The following is a 16,324-nucleotide window of genomic DNA, read 5'->3' as shown; positions in this document are numbered from 1 at the left end:
CCCACATGGGTAGGTGTAAATGGGTCATGAGGTCCCTGTGTAGCATTCACCACATGTCTCTGTGTCAACCTGTGCGTGTCAGGGAGTCATATTCTGAACCCAAGAGGGAGGGCTGTGAGAGAATATCTCCGAGTTTGCTTATCTAGGATGTCTGTGTCAGGGTGTGGATTGGAGGAGGGGCTTTTGTGTGTCACTGTCCCCTACCACAGGGCACAAATGGTTAACAGTGTCAGAGTGTTCCTAACACTCTCTGTGTTCCTGTTAAGCTTGGGGGTGCCCAGGTTTTACCGTCCATGACTGTGGCAGGGAGGGTATCACATGCTCTGCAAACGTGAGTCCGGGGTGTTTCTGTGTGTTAAACTGTGAACACTGGCCACAAAGCTATGGCAGGGTGTTAAATGCTCTGTGACGAAGGTGGGTCAGGGTGTGGTTGTGGGTCTTAAAGACTGCTTTCCTGCCCACCCTTCACGGGGTCCCCTCAGGCCAGCCCACAGGCCTCCACTCCTGGGCCTGGCTGGCGAGTAAAACCCTGGGTGGAAGGCGGCCCCTTCCTCAGTCATTTCTCGACCTCTGTTCTCAGGATCCCTGTTGGAAGGACGATCCCCAGGCCTCACTGCAGGGCTGCTTCCTTCTTGGAACCCGGCTGGGCAGCGGTCTTCGTCTTCGGAGAGCGCAGGGTCCCTGGGTGGCCTCAGGTGAGAAGGGGACCTGGTTTGGGACTAGGAATGGGCATGCTCGCCCCCTGGTGGCAGCGATGGAGAATGCACTGCCCGCGCCCCAGGGATTTCGAACTGTTTAGGCTGAGTCTTCCCCAGTCAATCACTCCACATGTATTTACTAAGTGCCAATTCCGGGCCAGGCATTGTTCTAGGCCCCTGAGATTTAATGGGGAACAAGGCCAACTTGGCTCTGGCCTGCCAGTGGGGAAGACAGACAATAAACAAACCCACACATGGAACTATGGTGACTCTAGAGGTGATAAGTGCAGCATTTCCAAGTGAGGAAATGACTTGGTGCTCCTCAAAGAGACCCAAATGTCAGGCTTCCAGGGCTGCCCTGCAGCCATGGACACTGGACAAGGCTTGGCGCCTCTCAGAGCCTTGACTTCCTCTTCCAGAATCCAAAGGTGGGAGGCTGGGGTGGGGGAGCGGGCAGTACAGAATCCAAGCATAGTCTGCTCCTCAGTTACTGCCCAGATCACATCTGTTTCCCTCTGGACAGGGGTGTGGGTGCTTGATGCTTGGTCCATATGGATACTCCATAGGTTACTGCTGAGTGCAGGACTGCAGAATCAGCTCTACAGAACCTGGCATCCGAGCCCTTTGTCCTGTAAGAAGCCACTTTCCCTGAGCAAGCCTGTTTCCTCACCTGTGAAATGGTGATCATGAGACCAGCCTAGCATTGCCTGTCCTGCCTGGAGCCCCAACCCCTGTGTCACAACCCTTGGTCTCTCCGATTTACCAGGCCTGGACCCCTGACCAATCCGAATTTCTTGAGAAGATAAAACCAAAGGACTCAGATAGATGACAGGGCCTGGCGGGGCTCTGCTGGGCCACTGCTGAGGGCAAGCGGAATTCCCAGAGCCTGGAATTAGGACTCAGCACTGCAAGGGGGTGGGAGGAACTTGCAGAGGCCCCCACGACGGGCCAGAAGCCTAGGCCTTGAGCCCTGCTCGTGGCTTCTCTGAGTACCCCCTGCAACCATTCCAGGTCCTTCCTTTGGGACTGAACTTGAAACATCCTGTTTGGTTCCCAGAACCAGCCCTCCCTGAACCCCCCAGATTCCAAACTCCAATCAGTGGACAGCCTTTATTGAGCTCCTGGAGTGCCCAGTCCGGTGCAAGGCACCGGGGGTGGGCATGGGATAGGGAGGGAGGACCTAAGGGGAGACTCCCTACCAGCGAGAAGCTGGGTGGGGGGTGTGGGGAGTGTGGGAAGGGGAGAGCTGTTGGTGGCCCAGTGAGAAGTCTGGGAGCCCTGCAACTGGGTTGCTTTAGGTTTATCTGAAATCCCAACGTCCAGGATTTCCACTTTCCAGGTGTCAGGTCTGTCTGACATGTGGGCTGATGTCCCTTGGTGCGCAGGGCCTGACGGAACGCCTTGGAGACTAGCTGGGGTCCTCCTTCCATCAGGGGACAGTTCCTGTCCAGGGAGTGGTCCCTGTGAGGCTGGCCTCGCCCAGACCCGACTCGAAGGTTGCTGAGGGCCAGCTGCCTCAGCCCCTGCTGTGTCCCCAGGTTGTTGGTTGCCAGTGCAAAGCCTGTGAGACCACCTAGGCTGCTGAGACCCTGGAGCCTCCCCCGCCCCTCTGAGTCACCCCTCCACAGCTTCCTGGCTCACGCGCAGCCCCTTGTGGTAGTTGCAGGCATTTTCTTTGCTCAGATTTGCTGCATGCTCTGTTGCCATTGAGGGTTAATTAATTGGTGGCTTAGAATAGGGGGCCTAGTTGGAATTTGATGCTCAGGTTTGGGTGGGGGAACCCCTAATGGCCTGCTGCATAGTATTTTAGGAGTAACTTTCCAGAACCTCAGTGGGTAATAAGCATGACTGCCCATAAAGCTCTTGTGAAATCCACAAGAGCTATAATATATGCAGAGAAAATGGTTTCCATTTTGGAAGGCTGGCTACCTGTTCCATTCCCCTGGGAGGACTTCCCATCTTGGAAAGACTGGAACGTGAGTACTCCTCTGGCTGGACCTGACCTTCAGAATCTCCCCTGGGCTGACTGCAGAACATCACCCACTGGCAAGTGCAGACAACAACCCTTGGGGGCGTGGGGGGCAATGCTAACATCCCACCTCCTTCCCTCCCCTTCCCCCCAGCCTGAGCTCTACTTTGCAGCAAAACCATCCATTTTGACCCCTGGAAGACTTCTGGGAGAAGGCAGCGTGGCACTGTACCTCCACTTTACAGGTGAGGGCACTAAGGTTTGGAGGTGCTAGTCCTCTAGGTGGTGTGGAGCAGGACTGGGCCCTTGCTGCCTTCCTGAATTCTCCTGACACCCAGGAGTGGGCGGAGTCTTACGGGGCCTCGAAGCCTCCAGCCTGGAGGGGCTGCCTGGGCAGTGGCCCTGCCCTGGGCTGTGCCCCTCCCCTGGGGCCAGCGGTTGGGTACACTCACCCCCACAGGGTGGCTGGCCTCCAGCTGGGGAGAAGGATGAGAGGCAAAGGGCCTTTGATCTGGTGTCTCCCAAGCCCCCTCGCCTTTCCCCCAGCGCCCCAGATATGGTCAGTCCAGGCACTCCTCCAGCAGGTATGGTCGTAGAAATCAATACGACACAGGAGGTGGCAGACACAGGAGAAGCCAGGGGTGGACAAGGCTAGGGTGGCTGATGGCTCTGAAAGGCATTCCCAGCAGGCTCCGAATTTTCTGCCGAAATAGGCCTTCTGGCCACTTCCAGTTACTCCTCAGCTACCCGGTTTCCCTCTGCCTCCGGTTCCTCTGGCTGAGCAGGGCCTCCCCTGGCTGGGCCCTCCTCCTGCTCGGCAGTTGTCTCAGACTCTCCTCTGCTGTCCTTGGGGCTGGCTTTGATGTCGATGTCCCCATCTCCCCAGCCCCCTTTCTCCTCCTCCTCGCCCTCTGCCTCTGGCTCCCGGCTGTCCTTCTCTGTGGGGGCCCTGGGGGAGGCCCCTGGGGTTTCGGGCCGGTCGGCCTTGCGGTAGACCAGGTAGCCAGTTGTGGGAAGCCCGTGGGCCCGGGCTCCGGGGGACAGGCGGTGGTAGCCCTGCTCCTTGTACAGGAACAGGCCAAAAGTGTCAGGCTGGGTCACTCGGAACTTGGTGGCACAGAGCTGGTTCAGGGTGGCAATCGAGGCCCCTGAGGGAATGGCCACGGTCTTGGAGGTGCAGCCACTGCTGGGATCCTGATAGGCTACTCGGAGGAGGTGCTGTGCGGGAGAAGCAGAAACAAGAACTCAGCCCTGCCTGGGACATATCTGGCTGCAAAGCTTGACGTTCCAGTTTAGGCTCTGCAGAGACAGGGGCGGCTGGTATAAATGCACTGGCAGAACCAACTGGAAACAGCCTTTTGGACAAGGTGAGCTCTGAGGGGTCCCTGGGGAAAGGAGAGATGTGCTTGGGCTAAGGGGTCCCACTGCAGGCTGGAAGGCTGGCCCCAGTAGGCCTGTGCGGCCGGGCCCTCGTACTTAGATAGAGTACTCTAAGTGCTGTCCTGTATTAACTCGTTTAATCCTCATATCAAACCCAGGAGGTAGGTATTATTATCCCATTTTACAGATGAGAGAACTGAGGCACAAAGAGGTTATCTAATGTGCCCAAGATCCCACAACCAGAAAGTAGCAGAATCAAGATTTGAACTCAGGATCTGACTACAAAGTCTGGACTCTTAATCACGGCTTGGAAAGGTCCCTTGACTAGATGGAGAGGAGGGTGAAGGGCAGGGATGGTATGTGGTCTGAGAACACCAGGCCTGAGCCCAGATGGGAGATGGAGTGGAGCATAGGCGGGAAGCCTGAATCCAGGGGAGGGCAGAGACCCAGTTGGGGGCCTGCCCCATGTACCTTTCCTTCTCCATGTCATGTCACAGTTTCCTTATCTGTAAAACGGCCCCATTTCAGAGTTCCTGTGAAGACTCAGGGCTGAGCCCCTGGAGCACTGAGCACACACAGAACGTCCTCCTTCTAGAAAGGCTGGCTTGGACCTTTTCTTCCGCATGGAGCACTGTTTCTATGGCAGGTGGAGCAAGACCAGCCTTTCCCCTGCTGGGCCTCAGTTTGGGGTGGATGGTATGGAGGTCCTGTTACCTGGCAGTTGCGGGTGGTGGGCAGGCGGCGCTGCTCCCAGAGGCTGAGGGAGCGCTGCAGCTCCTGTGAGGGGCTCAGGGGGAGGGCATGGGACTGGCCCAGGCCACTCAACAGGGCCAGGCTGGCCGAGAGGCTGGTCAGGTAGTAGCCCCCTAGGACACAAGGGAAGAATGCAGCTCAGGCTGGGGGTGGGTGAACTATTCCCTCTCCCCTTTCCTGTTTACTTGGGGCCATGCAGGTGCTAAGGCGCCCAGCCCCACCCAGACAGGGAGGTAGCCTGTGTGTGGGGGTCCCTCACCCTCTCCGGTGAGCAGGGTGGGCTCCAGCAGCTCTGACATGTACTCGGCCTCCAACAGCAGCTCGGGAAGGTCACACTGGGCCAGGACCAGGCTCAGCAGCGGGAGGAACTCGTCGGCCCCCGCACCCTCTCCTGTGGGGTGGTGTAATAGACAAGGCAGCTTCAGACTCCTGGGGGCTCCGGGGTCAGAGTCCACTCCTTGTCTTAGACAGTGACCCTCACCTCCACCTGCCAAGCCTTGGGCGATATGATCTCTATGGCAACCATGAGCAGGGGCTGAGGGGACGATGCTCTACAGTCTGGGCCTCAGTGTAACCATCTGTAGGATGGGAGGGTGGGACCCATCTTTTCCCCTGCTGAGTGAGCCTTTCCTAACTCTCCGCCTGGGGGGCCTGCCTCCGAGGGCGGGGAGCAGTGGGTGGGGGCATACCCCAGTGGGTCCTCAGGGCTGTGTAGAGCAGCTTGCAGGCCTGCAGGAGCCACTTGACCTGGGCACTGGGTGAGTAGGCGCGGAGCAGCTTGAGCAGCTTCTGGCGTACTGGCTCCACCTCTACCGGGGAGGGCAGGCTCCAGTGGGACCCGAAGGCTCCGGGACCTTGGGCCCGGGCCAGGCGGAGACCTTCAGCCAGATGGGCCAGGGAGCCATCGGCGGAAAGCCGGCACCTCAGACGGGCCACCAGGATGGGCCGGAGAGGCTTGAGTACCAAGCGATGCAGTGACTTCTCCAGGACGTGTTCTGTGGAGCAGAGGCAGGCAGAGGTCAGAGGAAGGGAGTGGGGCATGGTAGAGTCCCAGGGAGAAGGGGCATAGTCGGGGAGAGAGGGATGAAAGGGGGTTGGAATCTTGGTGAGACAGGAGACAGGCTGGCACTGTGGAGAGGAGGGGAGAGTGAAGTGGGTGAGAAGAGCTGGGATTATGGAGACAGGGCTGAAGCATTGGAGGCCGGGCTGGAATCTCACCCAGCCTATTGGGCGGCAGCAGCTTCTCAGGGCCCAGTTCCGCGCTCAGCATGGCTCGGGCCCGGCTCAGGGCCTCACGGACACCCTGAAGCTCCTGGGGCTCGGGGCCGGCCCTCACCTGGGTCAGTAGGTCCTGCACTAGCTGGCCCACGGCTGTGTGGCGGTCCTGCATTAGTGCACTGGCTGCCCGGCCCACCTGCCGCTCGGGCACCAGCAGAGAACAGAAGGCAGTGCTCACAGACCGGAGCAAAGGCCGCCGGCGGCCCTGGCGGGGTGAGGTTGCTGGACTCCCCTGGGGCCTCTGCAGCCCCTCCTCCTCTGAGCTGCTAGGGGAGCCACAGTCCACCTCCTGGAGGGAGGGCAGGGGCGGGAGGCTGGGGCTGGCACCCCCTGGCACACGGTACCCCACTGAGCTCTCCCTCTGCAGCAGCTGGCGAGGGGGCAACGTTTCTGTCTGATTGGGGGCTGCTCCTGGCAGCACTGGGACAGGGGGAGGAGGCACAGCAGGTGGAGACAGGGGGCTGGAGGTCTCTGTGGACACGCGCACTTTGAAACTCCTCTTGAATTTCTCCCGCTTGGTGGGGCCCAGGTCCCCCGGGAACAGGGGGTTGAAGAAGCACAGGGCGGCTCCGGTGCCCTGGTCCAGCTCTTGTGGGGACCGGGGCTTGAGCCGGGGCAGCAGTGGGCCTTCAGGTGGGCCAGGCAGAGCCTTGGTGTTGAGGGAGGAGCTCCAGAACTCTAGAGAAGAGAAACCAGATAGGGCCTCAGGAGATTGGGGGATGCCCAACTGAGCGCGAGGCACAGGGGCAGACTATGCCCAAGTACCTCCCCTTTCCCCCTGGGCCTCAGCGTGCCCATTTGTGCCCTGGGGAGCAGGGGAACCCTTACCAATGCCCAGATGGGAGATGGCTTCCAGCTCCTTCTGGGTGGCTGCCTGGCGGATAGCTCTGGGGAGCTGCAGCTGGAGGAGAAGGATGTCCCTGAGGCCAGAGAGGGGACAGAAAGTCAGGAGTGAGGGATGCTTGGGGCTCCGGGGGCTGAGAGAGGCAGGGGCAGGGAGGACAGGGAGTGGACAGCAGGCGCCTGCGGGCAGGCTCACCGGGTGTGGCAGTAGGAGCATATGAGCTGGACCAGGTCCGGGAAGACGAGCTCAGATCCTTCCAAGGAGACTCCTGCGAGATGGGAAGTGAAGTCGTTGTCTGGGGAATCCGCGTGCCCTGCTCTGACTGCTTCCAGCCCCTTCCCTCCAGGCCAGTCCCTCTCACCCCGAGGGTTTTCCTGGATATAGTGGCTGGAGACGAAGGAGGGGCTGCTGGCCTCCGGCAGCCGCACACACAGAGCTTGGCACTGGCGCGTGTTAGACTTCCGCACCAGGAATGTCTGCGAACGGACAGGGTCGGAGGCTCAGGTCCAGCCCTTCTCCCTCCCACCCTCTGAAGGCCAACGTCCAGCGGGTAGGGGCAAGACTCACCCCTGGGGGCTCCGTCCTCAGCACGTGCAGTGCGGCCGCGGCGTTGGCCCGCAGCTGCAGCCACACGGGCCGTGTGAGCAGCAGGCGCTCCCGCAGGCTCACAGTGCGCCCTGGCCGCTGGGGCCCACCTGTCTGCCCCCCGCTGGCATCGGGCACATCGTACAGCGGGTCCTGTGCTGGCCTGGGGACAGGCACCGGCCTGAGGAGGGGGCCAGGGGCTGGGACCCTTGCCCAACCTTTCCCCTTCCTCTGCTCCAGGATACACCCTGCGCCACAGTCCCTCCCTTCCCCAGCAGGCTGCCCTTCCAACTTCACTAACTTTTCTCTCTCCAGGTGCCCAGGTGCGAAGTTGGATGGGCTGGGGGCTCCAAGAGGGCCTGCTCCTGGCTCCCCAGGGGTTTCCATGGCATGGAGCTCCTTCGGTTTCTCCTGGGACTCAGAAAGACAAGCCAGCCCCCAAGGCAAGAGCGCTCACATCTCACATTCCCGGTGGTGAGTAACACTTCCTGAGGGCGGCACACCCTGTCACACCCCGCCAGTTAACTCTTCTGTGTCCACTCGGCCTGGGCAGTGCCTGCTTCCTCTCTGTTCTGGGCCCAGCCTTAAGGGGCAGGGATCTCCCCATGCAAGTACCACTCTGAGAAGCCCAGCGGTGGGGCTGCTGCCTCCACAGATCTTCCCACAGCCTTGCCAGTCACCTCAAGCCACACAGGTGGGAGGGAAGGAAGGGGTTACATAGGGCCTGCTCGTCCTTGCAGGCCCAAGCCTCTCCTCTGGGACGCCTTTAAGCCTGCGGTCAAGTGCTCAACTGCCCAGGCCTTGGGGGTCACCCTTGTGAGAGCGTGCCCCCTTCTGGCCATAGATGACTCATTCCTAACTTAGATTTTTGGGATTTCAGGTTGCCATGGAGAAAGGATGCTGTGTCTCCATGGAAACTAACCTCTTTGCTTAACTGAGGTTCTGGGGGTGGTTCTAACACTCAGCACTAAATGGGAGGGAGTCTGGCTGTGAGGTGTCAGCACATGGCACTGCTGCCGGCTGCCTCCCACGCACGTAGGCCCTGCCAGCCTGCCTTGCCAATCTGCCGAGCGACTGGGGCAGGTGCAGACATGACCCAGTCTCCAAGCACTGAGCACCAGCCCCCTTCCCCATTTGAGGCCATGTGTTTTGCCTGTGCCACGTTGCTTCAGACTTTGTTCACCAGCACTGGGTAGTCCAGGGCCCAGCCCCCACCTCTGGGCGAGCGATAGGAGAGCCTCCCCCAGCCCCCAGCCTATATCCCAAGTCAGAGTGGGTAGGCTCCTGCTAGGGAGTAAGAGGAGGTACCACAGGTGCCAGAAGACACTGCCTGTCTCAGGCACTCCCCATGGGAGCCCTAATTCCCTTGCAAGGTAAATCAGACACATGTGGGTCACGCGAGAGTCCCAGGAAAGGTTTTAATTCCAGTCCCCACAATCTGGGAGGCAGATACCAAGGACCGCCTTGAGAAGACCTGGGGAGACAGCCTTCTCACGACCGGCAACAGCCAGGACAGACAGGCCTCCAGAATGTAACTTCTGGCTCAGAGTTCCCGGGAAGCAGGCCCAACTCACTGGCTCCGTGACTGGGGAGCCAGTCCAAGGTCAGCAGGAAGGATGTGTTTTGGCTGAAGACGAGGCATGACTTCTTTGTCAGGGAGGGGACCAAGGAGGCTGACATTCAGGAGGGGGAGGCAAGGGGCTGGTCTGGGATGGAGGAGACAGTCTTGCCTGGCTAGGGCCGCCTATAGCTGGACAGGCCCCAAGGAGGGGCGGAGGAGGCTAGGCCTGTGCCGGCTGGCGGGGCGGGCGCAGCAGCGGACTGGAGGGCTGGTTGGGCAGACCCCGAGGGGCTTGTCAATCTGCCTTTCTGCAGCAGGAAAATGCAAATCCTGGGTTTGGTGCCAGTTGCTCCGAGGGGCCCCTTGGCTGTGAACAGCAGGGTCATGGTCCTGGGGGATGTGGGAAGGAGAAAACCACTGCAGGTGAGAAGTAGCTGAAACAAGAGGGAGGCAGCTCCTTCATATGGGAGACTGAGGAGTGGCATTGGTGTGGCCCAGGGCAGCTCTGCAGCTCTCATCTGTGAGCCCATCACCACTCTGGGCCCACTAACCCCCCCACCCCCGCAGGGGCTTAGTATTCCAGCCCTCCCCGAACAATCCTGCAGGCGGCTTCATTCCCTAGACCCTTCAGCTTAGAACTCCCCACCCACCCTGGTTCCTGCTCCCCAAACTCACACAGTGCCCTCAAACCCAGACCATCTGAACTCGCAGGCCACCGATCTGACATGGCCACCGTCTCTCCCTGGGCTCCTTTCTTGGAGGCTGGGCTGGGGGAGGGGGTGGTGAGGGTAGAACAACCCCTGTGGTTCTTACCATCTGATTTTCTCTTCTGAGGGGACGCAGCTGCCCTAGCCTGGATGGGAGAGAAGAAAAGACCCTCTGAGAGCCTACCTCCCACTTGGCAGGAGCCGGTCCTCGTCAGCATCTCTGGGGTGGGAGCTGCGGGGCTAGTGCTGCACCAACAGGGGTGGGGAGCATGAAACACTTTCCAAAGCTCTGATGCGGTCTCCTGTCAGAGGCCCAGCCAGCCCAGCTGCTTTCCCACCTTCCCTCCTTCCCTTTCTCCCACTTCATCAACACCTGCCCTAGAACAGGAAAGGGGCTGACACAGACTAGAAGTTCCCTCCTCCAGGGCAGCCTTGGGTAAAAGGAGGTTTGTGAGCCGACAGCAATGCCAGAAAAGCTGGGCTGAAGGCAGCGGGCGCCAAGGGCTGAGCAAAGAGCTCCCCAGGCCCTCAAAAGCCCACGTGGAGAGCCTGCAGAGACCAAAGCTGCTGTCATGGCGGCGCTGCACTGCCAGGCCCTTCCCTGAGACAGGGTGGGGGAAGCGTGCAGCAGTGGACCCACCTTTTTGATAGCTGTCCAGTCCTCTAGGATATCGATTTCCTGCAGCATGTACACGATGTAAGGGCCTGCAATAGGGGTCAAGGAAGCAGGAAGCCCAGTGGAGGGGGCGGGAGACGGCCTCTGCCCCTGGAGCTCCAATACTCACGATAGGTGTTGCCATGGACCCGGGAGCGGAGATGAGGTCACAGGCTGGAGCTCAGGCTCCACCTCCTACCTGTTGGCCCCCACGTCCTCTGAGAGGTCGGTGTGGCTATGGCCTATGACACCAAGTCCAGCAGAGGTGCGGGGGCGGGGAGGGCAGTGAGCCTCACCCCTGCCTCTCCCACCTTGATTCCCCTCACCACCTCTCTCCAGTCTCAAGGTCAGTAGGCCAAGGTGCAATCCACCCGCTCAGGGACCTTGCTTCTTCTAGTCTCTGTCCCCTGAACTGTCCTCTTATCTAGCCCCTTTCCCCATCTACACACACATTCCAGTCTCTTCCATCCTGAAAACCCTCCTTTGGTCTCACACTCCCCTCTGGGGACCATCCACTCTGCTCTCCTGTGCTCTGTGCCTAGTGTCTGTACACCCTCATCTCCCATTCACCCCTCAAGTCCATGCAGCACGATTCCACCCTCCTTGAATCTGAGCCCCAGGCGGGGGGATTCACCTCAGCTCTGTGCTCGGCTGTGCCAGAGGAATGAAGGCACAGCAGGCCCTGGACTGAAGGGGCTCATGCCTAAGGTGGGGCAGAGGCAACTGCTCGCCACAGATGTGGGTGCCCCAGTTTAAGCCACAGGGGTGCAGAGGAGAGAGAAGCCATAGCCATTGGGGAAGATCAGGAGAGACTTCACGGAGGAGGTGGCGTCCAACAGGCACAGACAGGCAGAAGGCACTCCAAGAGGGTGGAAAGGCATGGGGGTGGGGAGGCCTGGGACATGCCTGTGACACTGTGGGAAAGCCAGAGGGCCTCAGAGATTTCACTCAGGAAGTTATGGGGAGTCACTAAATGGATGATCCTATTTTTCCATGACCCACACAGCCCAGGACAGATCTAGGACCTCACAAAAAATTTCTGAGGGGGATGGGAGGCCCAGCTTGGCCAGGGACCCCAGTGCCCAGAAAGGGGGACCGGGGCACGGGCAAGGCAGGGATGAGAGGGGTCTGGGTTTGCCCAGGCATGGCCACATGAAGCCAAGTGACCATAAATGTGTCTAGTCTGATTCTGTCTTCCGTGTCCCCTCCACCGCCATCCCCGGCGCTGACCTTGCCATCCTGCCCAGCTTAGGCCCCGTGGGGTGGAAGGATACCAGAAACGAGGGGTGCCTTCTTCCTCTTGCTGGGTGGCAGGGTGTCCCAGGTCTTTGAGCTGCCTCTGGCGTGCAGTTTGTCATCCCACCACTCTGTGACCCCAGACCCAGAGTAAGGATTGGGGTGCTGGTCCTCCCAGAACACCCCCACCCTTGGAGCCTGTGTCCCTTACATAAGCCAGGCCAGTCTTTCCTCATCAACCACCTCCCAGGACAGCGGAGAGAACCCTGGGCTTGGGGGCTGGAAGCTGAGTTCAGGTCTCAACTGCACCACTGTGCAACCTGGGAAAGAAGTCACTGCACTTCTGTAAACCTCGATCTCTTCATTTGTTTAGTGGACAGTGGGATGATGACAACTCCTGCCTCCCCAGGGCCCCATAGAATGGCAGGCACTATGGACATGGAGGGGACTGTGGGGGTGGTATGTGTGGGAGTGTCAGAATGACACACCTCCTGTTCTAAAAATAGAGCAAGGGTAAAGGAGGGCAAGGGGGGGCCTCTCTTCCTGAGCCCCTACTATGTGCCAGGCACTGGCTCGGCCCTTTCCTTGCCTGGTTTCATTCAGTCTCTACAGCCACCCTTCTTGCTATCCCCTTGTCTTCACTTGTCCAGGCAGAGATGCGAAGGTCCAAGCAGGAGCTGGGCACTAACGGGGCCAGGCCTGGGGCAGGGGTGCTGGGGCCGGCGCCTGGCCTCACCTGAGCTAATGTCCAGGCTCTGGCGGTCCTCCTCCAGCCTCTGGATCCGCTCCTGCAGCTCCCCCTGCAGGGTGTCGTAGAGCAGCAGCTTCTCGCTCTGGGAGAGGTGGCAGCAGCTCAGCCAGGAGGGACAGGGCGGGCCACTTCCGCCCTCCTCCCCCAGGCGCCCATCAGTCACCTCCAGGTGTTGCCTGGCTCCCTGCAGCTCACACTCATACTTGTTCCTGATCACGTCCAGACAGAATCCCTTGTAGACCCCTGAGAGGGAGGGTGGGGGATGGGAGGCCCAGCTTGGCCAGAAAGGGGGACCGGGACACGGGCAAGGCAGGGATGAGAGGGGCAGAGCCATGAGGGGGACTGGGGGCCGCCCACGCCACAGCACAGCCTGCAGACCTGCCACCTCAATGCGAATCCTGAGGCTCCGCTGCAGCCCCCCCAGAGGCTCCGTGTATTCAGGCGCTCTCTCAGCCCCCACTTCCTCTAGCCGCACCAGCAGCTGACTCAGTCGTTCCCTGAACAACCTGGGAGGACAAGCATACACAGGCGCACGGTGCACGGCACGCCCTGAGTCAGGCCCTCGCTCACTCTTGGCCCCAGGATCCTGGCCCAGCACCAGGCCCACGGCCTCCTCAGCCCGGGTGCCTAAGGCCCCAGCCCGTGTCCCTCGCTCGCTCACTTCTCCTTGAGCTCCGAGAACTGCTTCTCGAGGTCCAGCATCTCGTTGAGGCACTCGCTGCGGCGCCGCTCGTAGTCCTCCTCGTCCATCTCTGGGATAAGAGGCCAGTCAGGGCCAGCGAGGGGGTGGGAGGGCACCAGTGTGTGTGTACGCGTGCGCATTGCGGGCGGGGGGCTCACCTGAGCTCTCCTCCTCGGACTCCGTCTGGCTGCCGCTCCGCTCCTCCTCACTCTCTTCTTCCTCCCCATTCATCTCCGCAGCTGAATCACCCTCTGCCTCCATCTCTTCTGTGTCTTTGCTGGGAGGCTGGATCGGCATTGGACCCTGGAAGGAGTGGCGCCATCACTCACCACTGCCCACAGCTCCAAGCAGGAAAGTGGTCACTGGGAGTCACACCAAGCCTTGGACAGCGGGGGAAGGAACTGGACTTGCCACACCCCGCGCACACACTGGGTGCGGAGGGGGCACATGGCCGTCTGCACAGCTCCCAGAAGCCACGGAAATGCTCGTGCCCCGGGACCCTGTTGATGACCCAATCCTGGGAATATTGGCCAAGGTGATGATCCATCAGGTGGGAAAGGCCACGGGTGGGCTCCCCACTGCCTATGGGACTGGGCCCAAACTTCTGACTGGGGCCAGCTCCTTCACCTTGCCGTCTAATGGCCAATTCTCAAATACACTAGGCACTTCCCCCAAGTCCCCTCATGTTATTCCTTCTGCCTATAATGCCCTCCACTTCTCATCCTGAGAACACTCTACAACCTCTTATCTTCTGAGTCCAGTCCCATCTCCTTCTGCTTCCTCTGCGATCTCTTATCAGCGGTGCTCCCCTTAGACATGCTTAGGTATGTTCTACCATTCAGGAACAACAGAAACACAAAACCTCACCCTATTCCATTTAACTGCTCCCCGTTTCCACCTCACAGCTACACTTTTCCAGGCCTGTGTACACTTGTTCTTCCTACTGTCACCTCCCGCTTGTTCCCATTTGTTTCTGTATCATCACTCTCAGCCAAAACTAATCCTATAAAATCAGCCAACAACCTCCTTGTGCCTGACGCCAGTATTTTTCAGTGCTTATCACAGTTGACGTCTCAGCAACCCTGAACACTGTTAAGTATTGCTTCCTTTCTTCACTTATCTCATGTTATTGGAACTCTAATATATGCTAGGTACCATCAGACACTATAGTACGTGCTGGTCACAGTGGTGAGACAGACATGCACGGTCTCTGACCTCAAGTGGTTTACAAGTTCCTGGGAGAATAAGGCAAAGAAGCAGACCATTAGTGTGGTGTGAGAAGAGTTGAGAGCGGGCTTATGGGAGAGGCATCTAACTGGGGCCTGGAGTTGCTGCAGCTTACTTGCAGAGGAAGATGGACAGACGGATGCGCTGAGCTGGTCAAGGGAGGGAACATTCCAAATAGAGGGAGTAGCATGTGCAAAGACCCCCAAATGAAAGAAGGGGCAGGGTTGGGGGCACATGGGTCTAAGCTTGAGAGAGAAGTCTGGGCTGCAGAGAGCTGGTCAAGGGCATGTAGCAAGTTCTTCAGGCCCTGAGAGAGGGTGCAACCAGCAAAGCAGAATGTGTGGAATGAGAAGACATCCATGATGGAACTCCCCGGGTCACCAAAGGGGCAGATGAGGCCCCTGCAAAGAAGGAAATTAGCAAGAGGAAGAGGAGGAACAACTTGATTCATGGGGAGAGAGACTTTCATAAGGAAAGAGAGGTGACAGTGCCAAATGCTGCCAAAAGATCACCTAGGAGGAAGACTCAATAGTCCTCTCAACAGATAACCCGTCTACTGGGGATTGTTTCATTGTGATGGTTTTGCAACTTTTCTGGGCACTTCTTTGTAGTCCTTTACATGGGAATAGACCCCCCTCCCTCCAGGAAGCCTTATTTGTTTACATCTCCTCTCTATTTGCCCGTTCTCTGTCTGTGTCCTCAACTAGTCCCTAAGCCTCACCGGGGCAGGGCTGCACAAGCGCCTTATTCACCTAGCCCAGCACCGACGCTCGCGCTGACTGGGGGTTTCGCAAATACAAATTAAACAAAACAAACTTTTGTGAGGCAGGGATTGGCTTTTACTTCTTGGTAGCCCCAGGCCCCTTCACTGGTAGCAAACCCAGTGTTCTGTTAACCTTCCTTGACACCAGTTCGAGTTGTGCAAAATAACTGGACTAGAGCATAGTTTAGTCACATTCCTCAATGACTTCACAAAAAATATGAACCTAACCTGAAACCTTCGGTGCTCCAAACCAGCCGCATCTTTCCCATTCACAAGCCTCAGTTCCCCCCGTTTCCAAATTTTGCAATTCCTCTTCACTGTTAAAATATATTTACTTTCTAAGATGCAACGTAATCGGGACCAGAAGGGGAGGGGGAGAGGGGATGGGAGTCACTCCAGCTGCATGATTCCACTGAATGAGCTCAATAAAATCACAACCTTCCCTCCTTACCCCAGGCCAAAGAGAGAATGACCACTGCTACTCTGAATGTTGTTAAGACTGCAAGGGGTAAGGGATGGAGACGCAAATTTTAAGGCGCTGTACACATGCAGTTTATCTTTTCAGAAGGCGAGCATCTCGAAGGCTGGCCTCCATGGAAGGCACATTCTTCCCCACCCTCGAAGAGGCCAACCCAGCCCCTCCGCGGCGCGCCCGGAGCCTCCCGGCCGCTCCATCCCCGTATGCGTCCGCGCGGGTCGGAGAATCTCTCGCTCTTCCGCAGCGGGTTTGGGGCTCGCGGCCCTGCACGCTCCCGGCGGGTTAAGTCTCCGCGTCGGCCCTGGAGATTGGGTGGGCTCCGATCCACTCGCCGGAGGCCGAACCAGGCGTCACAGGTGGCGTTACGCACCGCACGGATTGCAGCCTCCGGCCTCACGTCCGAGATTTCCCAACAGGTGTCCGCTGCGACCGGTGCTCACCACCGCCGTCCGGCTCCCGGAAGCCCTGTGCCGGTCTCTCTTTACTGGGAGGTGGGGCCTATCAGTGCTTCCGTATGCGTCATCAGGGGGCGCCCGTTGGGAAGCTCACTCAATTGGACAGCTGGGGACGAGGAATGCTGGGATACCGCGGACCGGTCTCCATAGCAACTAGCCGAAGTTCACAGTGGCGCAGTCAGCCCTCCGGAGAAAGACCCTTGTGGTTTCCTTGCTTTGCAGCCGGGGCTCCTCTGTCCGTGGTCACCTCCCACCACCCTCCCCCGGCGTGAAAGGGTTGAACCCGCGACCCCTCCGCCTGC

The 16,324-nt window shown here is 59.0% G+C and overlaps 2 protein-coding genes across 3 annotated transcripts; both read right to left on the bottom strand.

Moving 5' to 3' along the window:
* Positions 1-1,795: 1,795 nt before the first annotated feature.
* Positions 1,796-7,977, bottom strand: RIN1 (Ras and Rab interactor 1). The gene is made up of 10 exons (XM_081062260.1): positions 7,809-7,977; positions 7,490-7,670; positions 7,284-7,398; positions 7,118-7,190; positions 6,907-6,998; positions 6,019-6,756; positions 5,490-5,795; positions 5,060-5,191; positions 4,762-4,913; positions 1,796-3,885 (listed from the first exon to the last, which is right to left on the bottom strand). The coding sequence occupies exons 1-10, from the start codon at positions 7,892-7,894 to the stop codon at positions 3,400-3,402; spliced, it is 2,361 nt and encodes a 786-aa protein (XP_080918386.1). The 5' UTR covers positions 7,895-7,977; the 3' UTR covers positions 1,796-3,399.
* A 924-nt stretch (positions 7,978-8,901) lies between these two features.
* Positions 8,902-16,058, bottom strand: BRMS1 (BRMS1 transcriptional repressor and anoikis regulator). Of its 2 annotated transcripts, XM_081062261.1 has the most exons (10): positions 15,938-16,058; positions 13,258-13,402; positions 13,079-13,169; positions 12,796-12,923; positions 12,581-12,660; positions 12,403-12,499; positions 11,705-11,797; positions 10,416-10,480; positions 9,882-9,921; positions 8,902-9,458 (listed from the first exon to the last, which is right to left on the bottom strand). In XM_081062261.1, exons 2-10 carry the CDS (start codon positions 13,394-13,396, stop codon positions 9,451-9,453), a joined length of 741 nt encoding a protein of 246 aa, XP_080918387.1. In that variant the 5' UTR covers positions 13,397-13,402; positions 15,938-16,058; the 3' UTR covers positions 8,902-9,450. The 2 variants fall into 2 exon arrangements, with proteins under 2 accessions (XP_080918387.1, XP_080918388.1); XM_081062262.1 differs by lacking the exon at positions 15,938-16,058 and having other exon boundaries at positions 8,907-9,458; positions 13,258-13,523.
* Between the last annotated feature and the right edge of the window lie 266 nt (positions 16,059-16,324).

The sequence above is a fragment of the Rhinolophus hipposideros genome (genome assembly GCF_964194185.1).
Source record: "Rhinolophus hipposideros genome assembly, chromosome: 10".
Classification (NCBI taxonomy): Eukaryota; Metazoa; Chordata; class Mammalia; order Chiroptera; family Rhinolophidae; genus Rhinolophus; species Rhinolophus hipposideros.
Note: the sequence above shows the minus strand (reverse complement) of the source record. Positions and strands in the feature narration are given on the sequence as shown.